The sequence below is a fragment of the Ammodytes marinus genome, assembly GCF_949987685.1.
Source record: "Ammodytes marinus genome assembly, chromosome: 10".
NCBI classification, from domain to species: domain Eukaryota; kingdom Metazoa; phylum Chordata; class Actinopteri; order Uranoscopiformes; family Ammodytidae; genus Ammodytes; species Ammodytes marinus.
In genome coordinates, this window is record NC_137214.1 from 10,154,042 (window position 1) to 10,170,266 (window position 16,225).

General features: G+C 41.0%; 2 protein-coding genes across 2 annotated transcripts; both read left to right on the top strand.

Moving 5' to 3' along the window:
- Positions 1-5,315, top strand: prpf19 (pre-mRNA processing factor 19). The gene is made up of 16 exons (XM_080035876.1): positions 1-170; positions 369-518; positions 999-1,075; positions 1,380-1,521; positions 1,698-1,771; positions 1,880-1,945; positions 2,056-2,097; positions 2,238-2,312; positions 2,421-2,496; positions 2,590-2,699; positions 2,812-2,967; positions 3,084-3,153; positions 3,244-3,417; positions 3,664-3,746; positions 4,325-4,430; positions 4,552-5,315. The coding sequence occupies exons 1-16, from the start codon at positions 152-154 to the stop codon at positions 4,647-4,649; spliced, it is 1,518 nt and encodes a 505-aa protein (XP_079892002.1). The 5' UTR covers positions 1-151; the 3' UTR covers positions 4,650-5,315.
- Positions 5,316-5,972: 657 nt separating this feature from the next.
- Positions 5,973-15,746, top strand: tcirg1b (T cell immune regulator 1, ATPase H+ transporting V0 subunit a3b). The gene is made up of 21 exons (XM_080035875.1): positions 5,973-6,104; positions 7,171-7,293; positions 7,775-7,853; positions 7,937-8,073; positions 8,216-8,311; positions 8,725-8,789; positions 8,882-9,008; positions 9,105-9,187; positions 9,287-9,380; positions 9,791-10,003; positions 10,523-10,673; positions 10,765-10,904; positions 11,398-11,555; positions 11,662-11,752; positions 11,866-11,984; positions 12,096-12,309; positions 13,016-13,126; positions 13,221-13,310; positions 13,782-13,902; positions 14,074-14,245; positions 14,922-15,746. The coding sequence occupies exons 2-21, from the start codon at positions 7,177-7,179 to the stop codon at positions 15,013-15,015; spliced, it is 2,472 nt and encodes an 823-aa protein (XP_079892001.1). The 5' UTR covers positions 5,973-6,104; positions 7,171-7,176; the 3' UTR covers positions 15,016-15,746.
- The last annotated feature ends 479 nt before the right edge of the window (positions 15,747-16,225 follow it).

Below are 16,225 nucleotides of genomic sequence, written 5' to 3' on the forward strand. Positions count from 1 at the left end.
GCTCCGTTTGTAGCGGCAATGAAAGGACAGCGTGCTACTTCCATTCTGAGCACAACAGGAAAGTAAAGTGTACTTTAGGGGTGAAAACTATCAAAGCAGAGGACCAGCATAATTGCATTTCAGAAAAAACTCTAAGGACTGCGCTGGGAAGATGTCTTTGGTTTGTGCCAGTAAGTGAAGCTGAATTCATTCATATGACGGAGGTTAGCTAGGCGCCGCGCTAATGCTACTAGCTAGCGTAGCTAACGTTAGCGGCCATGCAATGCCGCCTTCTACTTATCCTAGCTCTTACGTCTTGGTTTGTTGTTCACTTTGTGTTAATATCAGAAGGATTATAAAGCTGTAACTTTTTCTGTTGTTTCATCAAGTCTCCAACGAGGTGCCGGAGCACGCGTGCGTCTCTCCGGTGTCCAACCAGGTGTTTGAGCGCAGGCTGATCGAGAAGTACATCGCTGAGAATGGGACGGATCCGATGAATGGACAGCCTCTGTCTGAGGAGCAGCTCGTAGACATTAAAGGTAAAGAACAGGGAGCAGCTGGAGATCCACACACCGTTTGCAGTTAACTAGGGCACGTTACTCCTGGCAAAGGTCAATATAGTTTTATAGAGCCCTATTGTTCAATTTTAGTTGATTCGTCTGCAGTCGGTGGTGTTATAATGCATTGCAGTAGACTCCGGTGTTTTCAATATTCTGCCCGATCCTGTAAAGATAGTTGACAACTAATGGCATGAAAATGTATGCATTTCCGACATTCAGCAACTTATCAATTGACAGAATATGTTAAATGAAAAAAATACACAATCAAAACTCTTAGGGCCAAGGCCCCCCCATTGGCTCATGGCCCCGGGCATGTTCCCACTAAGCTCATGTATTATCCGTCTGTGTGCTGAATTGACCAAGTGTTTCAGCTGTTTGGGTAGATATCCAAACTTGATTCATGAATACCTGTGAGAGGCTGTGTGTCCCGAACCATAAGCAACTTTTTTTCTGTTTTAGTGTCCCATCCTATTAGACCAAAGGCCCCGTCAGCCACTAGCATTCCTGCCATCCTCAAGTCCCTGCAAGATGAGTGGGTAAGTACTGTTAACTTTAAAGGATGTGGAAAAGGACATATCCAAAACAACACAATCACACTCTAATGTTACCATGAATGTCTGTTTTTAATCAACAGGTGACTTAATCTTGCCATGACAATCTTTTTAAAACAACGCATTACATTATTCCATCAATCTTTTTTCACCTTTCACTTAAAATAAACAAACGCAGTGTCATATAACTGTTAGTTACTTTTCTTTTTTAACAATTTCTTTTGTTGTTAAGTTATCAATGTTAGATGGTAAAACAAGCTCCTTCATGCTGTTTTCTTCTTTCTTCTAGGATGCTGTTATGCTTCACAGTTTCACCCTGCGCCAGCAGCTGCAGACAACTCGCCAAGAACTGTCTCACGCCCTCTACCAACACGATGCCGCCTGCAGAGTCATCGCTCGACTCACCAAAGAGGTCACTGCTGCAAGAGAAGGTGGGTTAACAACAGTTTGCGTGTCCTCTTGTTACAGGGACATGATTCAATTTTTAAAGTGCATTAAATGGCCTCTATACAACCATTATCTCTTCAGGGATGGTTTCACACCAACATGAGCTCATAGTGATCATTTTGAGAATGTTTTTCTTAGGTGGTCTATTTTCTTTTCACAGCTCTGGCCACACTCAAACCCCAAGCTGGATTGATCGCCCCCCAGGCAGTCCAAACCTCTCAGCCAGCTGCAGCAGTAAGTGGGAAAACCCTTTATTACAGTTTTTACTTATCGGATATACTCATCTCTTCTCTGGCCATACTTCCTCCTCACAATCACTAATGTCTGCCTTCTGTCTGGCAGGGTGCTGGTGGAGAGCCTATGGAGATTAGTGAACAGGTGGGAATGAATCCCGAGATCATCCAGAAGGTAAGATTGTTTTTGTCTTTTTCCGACATACATCATTATTTGGCGGTTAGCTTTCCTGTTTCCTTTGCAGGTCTAAGAGATGTTTCAATGTGCTCCTTTTCTCTTTACAGCTCCAAGACAAAGCTACGATCCTCACTACGGAAAGAAAGAAGGTATTATATTGCTCTTTTATATAGCTACTCGATGGCCACTTCTACTGTAATACTTTAATGTGTTCACGTGTATAAATGTTAAGGTACAATGTAATATATTGTTGTCACACGTCTTTAACTTATTTACTATATTTCTCCAGAGAGGCAAAACTGTCCCAGAGGAGCTGGTTAGAGCTGAGGATCTCAGCAAATACCGCCAAGTGGGCTCTCATGCTGTAAGTAAACACCGTTCTGTCTGCGTATACATTTTATTTTTTCAATGTTATCAGAAGGCCAAGACAGTGATTTGATGACACAATACGTTCTCTCTTTGTTGCCTTCAGGGTCTCCATAGTGCCAGTGTCCCTGGTATTCTTTCTCTGGATCTGTGTCCCTCAGACACCAACAAAGTCCTCACCGGTACGTTGATATTGAATTTGGAAAATAAGTTTTTGTGATTTCTTCAAAAATGTAATTTGTATCTGATATCCACTCTTTTTTTTTGTCTTCCAGGTGGAGCTGACAAGAACGTGGTGGTGTTTGACAAGAGCGAGGAGCAGATTGTGGCAACACTTAAGGGTCACACCAAGAAGGTCACCTCTGTCATTTACCATCCATCCCAGGTAATGTTTACTTCAGACAACTAGTAAAAAAAAAAAATCCCAAATGCACACATCTTCTAGAATTATCTTACTTGTTCTTAATTATCTAACTTTGCTGTATTCCCCCCTCTAGAATATCGTTTTCTCTGCATCTCCAGACACCACCATCCGTGTCTGGAATGTCAGTGCGGGCAACTGTGTCCAGGTAGTGCGTGCCCACGAGGCGAGCGTCACTGGACTCTCCCTCCATGCTACTGGGGACTACCTGCTCAGCTCCTCTGAGGATCAGGTGTGTTTGTGTGTGCAACTTGACGACCTCATGCTGTATGAAACACTGACGTTTACCATTTAACTGCTTCCCCACACTAACTTTTTTTTAAATATTTTTTCTTCCCTGCTCTGCAGTACTGGGCCTTTTCTGATGTCCAGACTGGTAAAGTCCTCACCAAAGTTACTGATGAAAGCGCTGGCTGTGGTAAGTCCCTCCATGAGAACTTGTGTTACGCAGGCTGAATAAGTGTCCTTCAAAGTTCCCGGTGCTAATGCTCCTTTCTTTCCCCTACAGCTCTGACCTGTGCTCAGTTCCACCCTGATGGTCTCATTTTTGGCACCGGGACGGCCGACTCCCAAATCAAGATCTGGGATCTGAAGGAGCGCACCAACGTGGCCAACTTCCCCGGTCACTCTGGCCCCGTCACCTCCATTGCTTTCTCTGAGAATGGATACTATCTGGCCACAGGTTAGACCTACTAATTAACTCATCTTTGTTGTGCAAGTGTTCCCCATCTGGTTGCTTAGCTGCAGGAAGATTTGAGAATGTCAAAAAAGAAATGCACATGCATCACATCCACCTGTAGACTGGTCTGCAGTATCTCAAAATCCTACTTGCAGCTTCACCCCTGTTTTTTGCCACTTAGGCACCTGAAACTATTTAGTTGTGTTTGTTTTCAATACTCAAACGTCCCTGTTTGGTGCTGTGCTCCAGGTGCCCAGGATAGCTCTCTGAAACTGTGGGATCTGAGGAAACTGAAGAACTTCAAGACCATCACTCTGGACAATAACTATGAGGTAAGGATGAGGGAGTTTCTCCTATGAAAGGAATAGTTTGATGTTTTGTGAAATGGTGTTAGACACAAGTTGGATGCTGTTCATCCTGTTAATTTCTGCTCAGCAGAAAGACTGAATTCTATTTCTTGATTATCCTGGAGTTTGGTCGTCACATTGAGGATGTCTCTGCTGTAGTAGAGAAATAGTTAGAGCATGTAACTCTATGTAAAACCTAAACTTGGTTCTTTTACTTTCCTGTTTGTGTATGGATTAAACAATTAAAATGAATGAGTAATTGTGTAAACTGTAGAGGTGCTGGTTGTTGGATTTAATTTAATTTTTTACTTTATAGAGAAACATCACATCTAACTCTCAGGAAATAAAAAAATATGATAATTATGATTTAAAGTACGAGTTTAATAATTGATACTAGCAAATGGGGAATTACAACCTTAGCTCACCCATAGAGTTGATTGGCATCTGTCGATTTAACTGCACAAATGAGCATAAAAGGGAAAATAGTGCTTTTTTTTTTAACACCGTCTTTGATCATCTGGTAGTTCTTTTCTGAATCTTATTCCTTTGTCTTGCTGTTTCAGGTTAAGTCCCTGGTGTTTGACCAGAGTGGTACCTACCTGGCTGTAGGAGGGTCTGACATCCGTGTCTACATCTGCAAGCAGTGGTCTGAAGTCCTCAACTTCACAGGTAAGAGGAGGAAAAAGGCCTCTGTCTTCTCAAATGTTCATCCAGTGTTGTGTCATGAATGGTGTTGGCTCTGAGGAAGTAACAACCTTTTTAAACCTTGCTTTTCCCCTTCTATTTCTAGACCATACCGGACTGGTGACTGGAGTGGCCTTCGGAGAGAACGCTCAGTTCCTGTCCTCTGCAGGAATGGACAGAAGTCTCAAATTTTACAGTTTGTAGAAAAGGATCATTTCAGTGTGAAAGGAGGTCTCTATGTGAGCAATCACCACCCTGGACGCAGACTTGGCATAAACCTTTCATTTCTTGCAAAGGAGGAAGAAGAGAAAAATCATTTGCTAACTTTGCTTCATTAGTGTGTTTGTCCTCATGTCCGGAATTGAGATCCCATAAAATGTGTCTGCTACATAAAAACACAGCAGCATCAATAGGATTACATGATTTTTGGCATTGTAAGTCTGAAATGTAAATGTGAAATGAGATGCAGAAGCCAGTGTAATGTTCCCGTCTGAATTGCCAGCAAACATGATTTTACTGTAGTAATTTCTTTTGTGTGTGTCTATGTATGAGAGGATCTAACTCCTAAGTGTGGTAGTACACTGGTGGGAGCTATAATTGGTATGAACAATCTTTCCTTATTAATGTAGACCAGTTTCATTTTGGTATCTTTGGGTAAGTTGAAAATCCATCTGTAGGTGGAGAATAAACAAGTGAGATTCACAGTCCTCTGAACATTTGTAGTTTAACCTTCCTTCAGTCTCATTTCCTGTTTCATTTGTTCCTTTTAAACCTTTGTGTTTTTTTTCCAACTGTATATTTCTCATTGCTATTTTACCTGAGCGCAACTCTGTCCTTTTACAGTAAAATAAAATATCTTTTGTATTGCCATTCTTTTGTTTGTCCTATCGAGTCCTGAAACTCTTTATTGTCCTCTGCAGAAACAGACATTCTGTCAGTCACAATGACAAAGGTTGCTCAAATTGCACATTTGCCCAATTATTTCCACAAATATGATGTGGAAACTTGAAACCAGCAGGGACTATACAGATAAGACAGTGTCCAGTTAATATTTCAGTTTAGGAGCAATACCTCAAATGTTCTTAAATTATTAAACCTTAATAAGTTAGGCCATGTAAAACTATATTATTACTGTGCATATTCTGGTTTAAGCTGTTATTTCCCTATATTTACTGTTATTTGTATGAGTAATAATGCATAAGTGTAAAAGGGGGAAAAGGTTTCGGCCACAAATAATGTTAAATGAGAGGCACAGGGCTCTGATTTACGGTAATTAGTGTCGCTTAGCCACCAAACTGCACACCACGCGTGTTGTTAGTTCACAAAGCACGTAACAGTGATACATCACACAGAATAATATATTATCATATTGCTATATCATTATAATGGTAACTGTTTAACTCAAACTAGTATGAAGCCGAATTAAGCTAATGTTTACCGCCATTTAAGGGAGGATTATCTCGACCCCTCGTGGCCAAATCATGAACGTCAACTGTCACGTGAGATTCCAGTAACGTGACTCCACAAACGGGAAGTGGCTGGAGACCGAAAACTTCTCATAAACACGTCTGCTTTGTCCAGGATAACAGTCTCGCCGGTGTGACCGGACAGCCTGAAGGACAGCGGTTTGGAGTCCAGTGGAGTTTTGGACTCAGACAGGTGAGAAGGTAGCGTTTAGCGTCAATGTGTGCTCACGTTTTCCCACCTCTAACCACCGCGTATGAGCCGCTATTGTTCTGTTATTGTATCAAAACCCTTGTTGTGAATTTGATTTTCTTCGCGTGATTTCCTCTAATCAATCACAGATATTCTTCTTCATTTTGCACCGCTTTTGTTTGACTGTTCACCCCTCTGCCTCGTTTCATTGCCATGGCCATTAGAAACGAAACTGTGCCATATTTCTGTTGATTATTGCAAAAAATGCAGATCTAGGCTTTATGGACCCGAGCTATTATTCGTTTATGAAAATGTTCTTATAGAAATATTTTATTCCTGATGCGCTGAATGCGTTTGTAGTTCTAACTCATGTTTATTTAGGTAACTGCCAGTCCTGATATACACTGTATTACTAAAACCTACAATCAGATCAGATGTCAGTTTAAACTTTGTAGGCATACCCAACTTAAACTACTGAATTCTAGACAACTACCGCCTTCACGAAGGTTTTAATGTTTAGTTATTTGAACTTCATTCATAGTCATTTTGGTGGCTGTAGCATTTTATCCACTGCATTCGTATCAATGGGGTTAATTTGAATAACAGCCTCCAAATTTACATTGAATCAACACCTCTTCGAACATTTAGGATTATACTGCTGAGCTGCACTAGTTCAAACTAGGTGGGACGACAAAATAAAATGGCAACTGACCTCTTTATACTATGTAGCAATGTTCTTTTCAGGGAATTGTAGAGGAATTTTACTCTAAACTGCAAAAACAAAACTTCAAGCTTGTACTATAAGCAGAACCATGTCTTTTGAAAGAATGGAAACCCCACCTGATCATCATAGTCAGGAGGACGTGACACTTCTCTTTTTTGAAACTGAGTTTCTCTCACTCACAGGCTTCTGCATTGTCACAGAGAGGTTTTTATTGTCCTCATAGAAAACAGACATCTCCTCTTCTCTCTCTCTCTCTCTCTCTCTATCTCGTAACAATATCCCTCATTCTGCTACAAATATAAATTTCTAGGAAGTATTAATTCTGTTTCCTTGTGTGTGGTGCAGCCAGCTATGGGTTCCATGTTCCGCAGCGAGGAGGTGTGTCTGGTGCAGCTTTTCCTCCAGTCGGGCTCGGCCTACAACTGTGTCAGCGAGCTAGGAGAGCTGGGCCTGGTCGAGTTCAGAGACGTGAGTAGTGCAGTCGTTTTTTCAACCCTCCCTTTAACTTCTTCTTCTTCTTGATTCATGGTCTTGTGCTGAAAAGATCAGAGTCCAATGCTAACGGAGGCCAATTAGCCCGCTAAACTAGTCAGCTGATGCTCTGGGCCCAAACCTTTTTCCATGTGCAACTATTTCTCCCACATGTATGCCTTTTTATTATTCATGGGACTGTTTTTATCTGTTTGTCTCATATTACAAACCTTTGATCATTAATCTAATTCTTGCAGGAAACAATCAGCACAGAATAAGTAGGTCCGTTTACAGCTGAACTTCTTTTATTGATGTATAATTGTACAAGCAGATGTAAAATCTGCAGCTTTTCTAAGTTAGAGCTCAGATCAGATGACAGGTTTATTTGAGTCACTGTGAGACACAGCAATGCTCTCTTATTGTGATCAGGTGGCCATGAGTAACCCTTCCTCTCTCCTCTCTGCTCTCATGCTTTTAGTTAAATCCCAACGTGAACTCTTTCCAGCGGAAGTTTGTCGGCGAGGTCAGGCGATGCGAGGAACTGGAGAAAACCTTTTGTACGTGCATTTTTCATCCATGTTCTTTATTTACTAGTCGAGTTTAAATTCTCCTTTCTGACCATTTTCATCTGCCCCTTCAGCCTTCCTGGAGCAGGAGATCCATCGCTCCTTCCCCGGAACCCTCCCTCCTCCGTGCCCCACACCTTTGGCCCCCCAGCCCCGTGAACTCATCACCATAGAGGAGGAGTGTGAGAGACTGGCCAGAGAGCTCAAAGAGGTGAGTGCCCTCAAACAATGCTGAGATGATTTAATCAAAGATGTGCCTCTGTTATCTTGACAGTGCAGAATAAGTTGACCTTATTGGGTTAACACTTTTTATTTTTATTCTTTTTTTAAATGTTTGTTGTTTGTCTCACTAGGTGTCCAGGAACAGAGACAGCCTCCGGGCTCAGCTGACCCAGCTCTGTCAGTACAGAGGAGTCCTAACCAAGACACATACTCTCACAGCCACACAGGTGGGAAAAGCCACATTCCTGAAACAATTCCTTAAATGTGAAGACTGTGATTTTCAATATTGGTCAAAATCGGGGAATATCTACTTGTCCATACTCTGTGCACAAAAAAAAAATGATGTTAATACACAGCATAGCCTCTGTAAACTGCTATGTAAACAAAAGAGCCCAGCTTAAATAGCAACATGCCTGTTTGCAGAGTCTAGGCAATGTATGAACACTGTTTTTTTTTGTTCCGCGCACACAGTATCGCTTTTGGATGGTGAGGAGTTCTGCACTGATTTTTACAACAAGCGTTCTCCCGAATTGCTGACTTGCACCCTTAATAACACTGTGCTGTTGTGTGCAAACAGATGTGCGCAAACCAAAACTTAAAAAAACAAAACAAAAGTGTAATTTTTTGCTTGTTCTCACAGGCACCACCACCACCTGTACTGGAGACCCAAGGCCTATTTGATAACCGCCAGGATGTCCACCTCAGGTAGTTATCAACATCAAAGGGATCCGTTGTGTTTTATGGTGTTTTTTTAATTCACATTTAACGTGTTTTCCACTGCCTCTCTACTCTCTTAGTTTTGTGGCAGGTGTGGTCCATCCGTGGAAGGTGCCCTCATTTGAGCGCTTGTTGTGGCGGGCGTGTCGCGGTTACATCATCGTGGATTTCAGAGAAATGGAGGATCGACTTGAGCATTCGGATACGGTAGGGAGACGAGGAGATATTATAAGCCATCGATTTTGCAGGGATAGATTTGATGATTTATCATGTAATGACTCTTGCTGTTTTATCCGTTTGCAGGGGGAAATGGTGCAGTGGACTGTGTTCCTCATTTCCTATTGGGGAGATCAGATCGGACAAAAAGTCAAGAAGATATGTGATTGGTGGGTTAACATGTGCATCAGTTTATTTTGTTATTTTCCTATTCCCGGTTTAGATTTCCATGCTACAATGATTATTGTCTGTATTTCCCCTCCTCATAGCTTCCGCACCCAGACATTTGCATACCCTGAGAGCACTGCCGAGAGAGAGGAGATTCTCCAGGGACTCCAAGGTCGAATTGAAGATATCAAGGCTGTGAGTGTGTAGTGCATGTTTTACAAAGGCACACAACATTGATACAATCTCTAGGATTTGTGTGTGTATCACTTGAAAATACATGCCTGTTCCCCTTAGTTCAAACCGACTCTCTCTAGTTTCAAACAACCTCTTGAGGACTGGTTAAAAAAAAGAGCAAATGATTGTGTGCTTAGTACATTATCTATGCAACAAGATCACTGAATTTTAAAGAATGCGTGTTATTTCGTTGTTATCCGATCTACTTTGCAAATCTTTTTTTCTGTAGCGTGAAAATGGCATTTCAGTTTTCTGTTTTTTTAAAAAAAAAAATTATGTTTCCCCCATATCTCCACACAGTAACATAGTGTCTGTTTCTTCTTTTAAAACGTGTTGCCTATGCCCTCCACTCTCACTTCCCTCTTCTCCAGGTGTTGTCCCAGACCGAGGACTTCCTGCAGCAGCTGCTGATGCGTGCGGTGGCCGTGCTGCCCCAGTGGAAGGTGCGGGTGCAGAAGTGTAAGGCCGTCGAGATGGTGCTCAATCTCTGCAGCCCGTCCGTCACTGACAAATGCCTGATCGCCGAGGCCTGGTGCCCCATCGGCAAACTGCCCGAACTGCAAAGCGCTCTGCGAGAGGGAGGGGTAAGACCAGCTGTACATGAGGAAGCTTGAAGGGCTGCACCATTAATCACAATCTCGATTTATAATTAGATCTTTTCTAAATGATGACTATTGCACAATTCACTAACTCACATTCTCCTATGCATTAACGTCACGCCGATGGTGACTGCTTAGCTTCAAAACAATATATAGTGTAGATATTGTAACATACCAGTGTCCCTCATTGAAGGCCCCAAAAAACTGAATGTTTTGTATTTAACAAAGACAGTACAGTAGTTAGTTGTCTAAAAGTGACATGGTGCTAGTATTTATTTACTTACTTACTTACTTACTTACTTACTCTAAAGCTGTAACTTTTAAATAAAAAATTTCATGTTTAGCAGCATTTTAGTTCTAAAATAAGAGAGAGAAAAAAATAATTATGTATGAAAATAGTTTTAAATTTCAAGCCCAGCACTTAAATATCATGTTTAGACATGTCTGAGAGTGTAATTTCTCACTCTCTTTAACCTGTATCCAACCTTCTTTCTCCATCCACAGAGGAAGAGTGGCAGCGGGGTCGACTCTTTCTACAACCGCCTGCCCTCCACCGTCCCTCCACCCACTCTGTTTCCCATCAACTCCTTCACAGCCGGATTCCAAAACATCGTTGACGCCTACGGAGTGGCCAGCTACCGTGAAGTCAATCCAGGTACGCCAGCCCGCGCCACCATTATTCCATTATTGTCTTGATAGAAATTACCAAAGCATGCTCATGTCTCTTTCTCTCCACGCCTCTACAGCGGTGTACACCATCATTACCTTCCCCTTCCTGTTTGCTGTGATGTTTGGGGATGTGGGTCATGGTTTGCTGATGACTCTGGCTGCCCTCTGGATGGTCCTCGAGGAGAAGGACCCCAAAATGAAGAACAGCAACAATGAGGTCATTCAGAGGATATTTGCTCACAGTACACTCACACACACACACACACACACAGGAATTTGATGAAGAAGAATAATAAAAATCTGTATTTAAAATAAATAAATAAATAAATCGGAAATGAATGGCAGCCTTGTGCTAAAATAATATAATTACTTGCTTTTCATTTTAATTGACAGTGGACTCTTCCATGCAATCTATTTATGGCCAGGATGTATTCTCCATGTACTAGTTGCACACACTGAATACATTCCTTTGGCAGCAGTAAGGCTTTATGTAGTTTCCGTTTCTAGGTATTTTCTCTTTTCAGTGCTACATTCGCTGAAATTACATGGATGAGAAACAAACATCACCCAATATTTATTTATATATATAAAGAACACAAACTTTTTTTCATTGTGCCAACAGTATATAAGAGTAAAACAAACACCTGTAAGAGCTAAAAGATGTCTTTGACCTTTCATTATTAATCGCTGAATTGATGTGTGTGTTCCAGATCTGGAGGATGATGTTTGGAGGAAGGTATCTGATTCTGCTGATGGGACTGTTCTCTGTGTACACTGGGGCCATTTACAACGAGTGCTTCAGCAGAGGCCTCAGTACCTTCGGCTCCACGTGGCACGTCGGCCCTATGTTTGAGAAGAACATATGGAAGTGAGGAGGAACTTCAAGCTTGACTACTTTTCTAATGTTTTCGGCCAACCTCCACACACACCTGTGTCTTGTACAACTTACCTATCGGTGTTTTTATTTCTTTCAGTGCATCCGTCCTGGCAGGGAACCAGTATTTGGCCCTGGATCCTGTTGTGCCTGGGGTTTTCACCAGCCCCTATCCATTTGGCATTGACCCGGTAGGACCATCACACTCATTAAACCCTACCATCATGGACCACATTCTTTCTTGCTGTTATCTTGTTTGTCACTGCAACCTTCTGAATTCGTTCTTGTCTTGTGTTGCTGTCAGATCTGGGGGCTGTCCAACAACAAACTAACTTTCCTCAACTCGTACAAGATGAAGATGTCAGTCGTCATAGGCGTCATTCACATGACTTTTGGAGTCTGCTTGTCATTCTTCAACTACTGGTTAGTGATAAAGTTGTGACTTTTTTTTGGGGTCCTTTTTTGTCTGTTTTAATTTTTCCCCCCTAACTTACATTAACATTTTCCCTGTCCCTGCCTTCCCTTGTTCTCCAGGAACTTTGGCCAGATAAGCAGTGTGTTCTTTGTGCTGATCCCTGAGCTGATCTTCATGGTGTGTCTGTTTGGCTACCTGGTGTTCATGGTGGTCTTCAAGTGGATTGCCTACTCTCCGGCCCAGTCCAAAAGCGCCCCCAGCATACTTATACACTTCATAGACATGTTCCTCTTCTCAGACAACCCCGAAAACCCACAGCTCTATACAGGACAGGTGTGTGCTTTGTTCATTTCCCTATGAGTGACACATCAGTGTTTAAACTCACGTTCAACAGCAGCAGGCTTTTAAAAATATATATTTTATTTTATATAATTTTTAGCATTTCAGATTTGTAAAAAAAAAAATCTCAGTACAGATTTGAATTCACCTTAACATTGAACCCCAACAGTTAGCTAGTGAGCAACAGTTATAATTCAAGTCACTTTTTTTCTTCCTTAGTGGTTGCTTCTGTCCTCTGGGTTTCATTTTCTATAATACTATATAGCATTTTTTCTTTAGCATGGTCATGCCAACAGAAAACTACTTGCAACAAATGTTTTAAATGCATTAGGAAGCAAGGACCATGTAATCATTGCTTAAATTTCAATAAGACAATTGTCACTTTGAGAAATGGACAAAATTTAACAGTCACTTTTAAGAATGTCAATGTGAAGCTAGTTTCAGTTCTTTGCAAACTCACTTTTGCTTTCGTAGTAATGTAAACTGGAACCAGAGAACATCTGGAAGGTAGAAATAATAAGATAGCAATTTTACCCAACCCCCCTCCCCAAAAAATAAATAAATAAATTAAAATCCGAAAATCCTTTGCAAGAGTTAAACTATACGCTATTTGTTTTAAATTGATGACAATGAGCAAAAGATATTCTTTTCATGTGTTGGTCAAAAGCTGACCAGCTGTCCTGTAACCCTTTGTGTGCAGACTGTGGTGCAGACGGTACTGGTGGTTGTGGCCCTGTGTTCTGTTCCGGTCCTCCTGTTCGGGAAGCCAACATGTGACTACATTACATACAAGAGAAGACGACGTCATGTGGTGAGTCTATGTTTGACTGAACTTTTTTAAATTATAATTTTTTTCTAGAGCTGAATGTATTTTATGACCGCTTTCTGTTTTTCTGCACGAGCAGGTGGAAGACAGACGTCCGCTGGTAGCCGACGAAGGCTCCATCAACACCCATCAGGGAGAGGTGGAGGGAGGGGGAGCTGATGAAGAGGAGGTAAGAGCCAAGTCGGAGCGTTTTTTTATTTTTGCCATAAGTGTTCTCCATTACCATGTCTGCACATACTGGCCAGTGCGTTTATACGTTTCGGGATAAGATGTGGATCCACTTTGGCTAATACACATTCCAATCAAATCATTTCTCGTGAGTGTGGTATTAGTACTTTTACTTATGTAAAATATCTAAGCACTTCTTCTACCTCTAGTCATCTGTTTGAATTACATTTTTTCAAGCATTGGTCAATTTTGTGATTTTTGGCTATATAGATTTTTAACATGCCTTCTTTCAGTGAGAAAGGTGAAAATATTATCAGTCACAAACAAATGACTTGTACTTGTCCAGCTTGGCAATTTGATAAAAGATTCTGAATGCATCATCAAAAGCAGCCTGTACGTTCACCAAACATACTCGGCCCGGTCTGAGATAAGCTTCTGTGATTCTAACTTTTTAACCTTTTGCTTTTTGCAGGAGTTTGACACCGCTGACGTGTTCATGCACCAGGCCATCCACACCATAGAGTACTGCTTGGGCTGCATCTCCAACACTGCCTCTTACCTCCGACTGTGGGCTCTCAGCTTGGCACACGCGCGTTAGTGACAAACACAACACACACACACACCATCATACTCACATGATGTGCGCACACACAGACAGACTTCCTCTCTTGAACCAGACGGTTATTCTATACGGTTATATTCTATAAGTTTTCCAATGACTGATTGCTGGCTGTCTGACGATTTAGTTATTTGTGTCTCCACAGAGCTGTCGGAGGTGTTGTGGGTGATGGTGATGCGCATTGCCCTGAGGTGGCAGGGCTACGTGGGAGCTGTAGTCCTCTTTGTGGTTTTCGCCTTCTTCGCAGTGTTGACCGTCTCCATCCTGCTGGTTATGGAGGGACTCTCGGCTTTCTTGCACGCGCTCCGTCTGCACTGGTAAGGATGGGAGGGAGGAAAAGACCAACGTTAAAAATACTAGGTCGCTTTATTTAAGTTTATGCACCACCACCGCCAAACCTCCACAGCCATATCACACAAAGCCGGATTATTAACTAAACTGGATATCTGCACCTAGTGTAATCTGCTGCTTTTTGCTCAGATCCGCGATTAAGAGGTTTAGTGAGTCAATTGTGCTGTTTAAGGGCTTATAAGAAAACACAAACTTTGGTCAAACTGGTACATAACTACTTGCATAGAACATCACATTGCTAAAAAAGAACTTTGTCTTCTGATTGTCCTCCAGCTAGTAGAATACATCAGTAAATAAAAAGGGTTTCTCTAAATCTTCATAATAACAGTACGCAGAGATCCTAACTCTCTTTTACGTGATGCACTTGATGTCACAGGTATCAGGCGATGCGAATTGTGCATCTTGCGTGCAGAGGTTTACTTTTTTTGTCTTAAGGGTGCTTAAGCTCATAGTGGCTCCAAATTTTTTTTATTAAATCATCGATGTAATTGTTGGTCACATTTCTATTTTTTTGACAGTGGTTCTATACAAAAGAGAAATCCAAAAATGTGTGTGCACTGTAGAATAAACGGGACAGGATTGTTTGTGTATGTGGGATGTATTTGCTGTCATGTGTTAACTCTGCTTTCTTTTTTCTTACAGGGTGGAGTTTCAGAACAAGTTCTACAGTGGAACAGGCTACAAGCTGAGCCCTTTCTCTTTCTCAGCACTGATCAATGCGTCAGCTGCTTTGTGATCAGCCACACGATGATGTAGGATTGCGAAACGGTTATGTTAACTTTTGTAAATCACCGAGTACAACTGGACTACAGCAGCACACATCCTGACTTTCTCTGCGTCTTAACATTAGTATTATTTTGCCTGAGCGTTATGGTTAAAATTAATGATCATGATGGTATAGACTGTTATTTTTGCATCAGTTTGATTTGAGCACGAGTCCCTAAAAAGTGAATTACAATTGACTTATTTGAAATGACAAAAATATACTTTTTTACCCCATCTCAAATGTTTTTCTTTTTCATGTACTACTTTCTAATGACTCTTTCGGTATTTAAAATAATAGTGATCCTTTCATTTTCACTCTAGGAAAAGATTTTATAGACACAAATATGAAAAGGGAAAGCACTTAACGTAATGTATCTGTCCTGCAGTTCAAGGGAACGTATGATTGTTGAATGAAATGGTTATTGTGCTTCAATAAGACAGTTCTGCAGGATTCTTTTGAATGAATGGACTTTCATGAGCCAAAGATACTTTCACCTCTTTGTCATGTCTTCCAATCAGGATACACTACAGGTATTTATTGGTAATAAAAGTTTATTTCATGTGCCTTACTGGGACTGTGTGCTTGTTTATCCATTAGGCTTTTTAGTAGAATCATAACATCCATTTGTCATGCCACTATTTTGAACAAAGTTCTGCCTTGGGTATTAATCTTGCCGGTTTGCACTGTAATATGGATAAAATTTGAACTGAAATAAAAAATGATTTTCTTGTGTGATCTAATTGTGTGAAGTGCTTCACTGAACAAGCTACCTTACATGTTGTGCAGTCACACCATTTTAATGTGGTAATGTTGGAAGAAGTATTCACATATCTGACTTTAGTCTAAGAATAAGGATGAATACACTAATGTAAAAATAGCCCATTATAAGTAAAATTCTAATAGTTTGAGATTGTGCATTATTTTATTCCATGCGCTGCAATCATGAAACATTAACCCAAAAGAAAGGCCTGCCATATTTAATGAGTATGTAAAATATTTGAAAGTTTCACTTGTACATGAACTTGTCCATGATATTAATTTTTTTTAGATGCACCTGTATGTAGAACAATTCAAATGTAGCTGAGTGGAGTGGTGTATTTATCACATTATTAGATTATAGCATAAAGATAGAGCAATAGATTGATTGTGACCAACATTGTGATGTAGATTACCTGGGTGG

What these genes read in the sequence shown, in the direction of transcription:
- prpf19 (XM_080035876.1), top strand. An exon ending in ATCCCGAGATCATCCAGAAG is followed by an intron (nt 1,946 to 2,055) that starts GTAAGATTGTTT and finishes TTCTCTTTACAG; the next exon opens with CTCCAAGACAAAGCTACGAT. An exon ending in TCAGCTCCTCTGAGGATCAG is followed by an intron (nt 2,968 to 3,083) that starts GTGTGTTTGTGT and finishes CCTGCTCTGCAG; the next exon opens with TACTGGGCCTTTTCTGATGT.
- tcirg1b (XM_080035875.1), top strand. Translation starts at nt 7,177, where the DNA reads ATGGGTTCCATGTTCCGCAGCGAGGAGGTGTGTCTGGTGCAGCTTTTC. An exon ending in GGAACTGGAGAAAACCTTTT is followed by an intron (nt 7,854 to 7,936) that starts GTACGTGCATTT and finishes CTGCCCCTTCAG; the next exon opens with CCTTCCTGGAGCAGGAGATC. An exon ending in CGCCAGGATGTCCACCTCAG is followed by an intron (nt 8,790 to 8,881) that starts GTAGTTATCAAC and finishes CTACTCTCTTAG; the next exon opens with TTTTGTGGCAGGTGTGGTCC.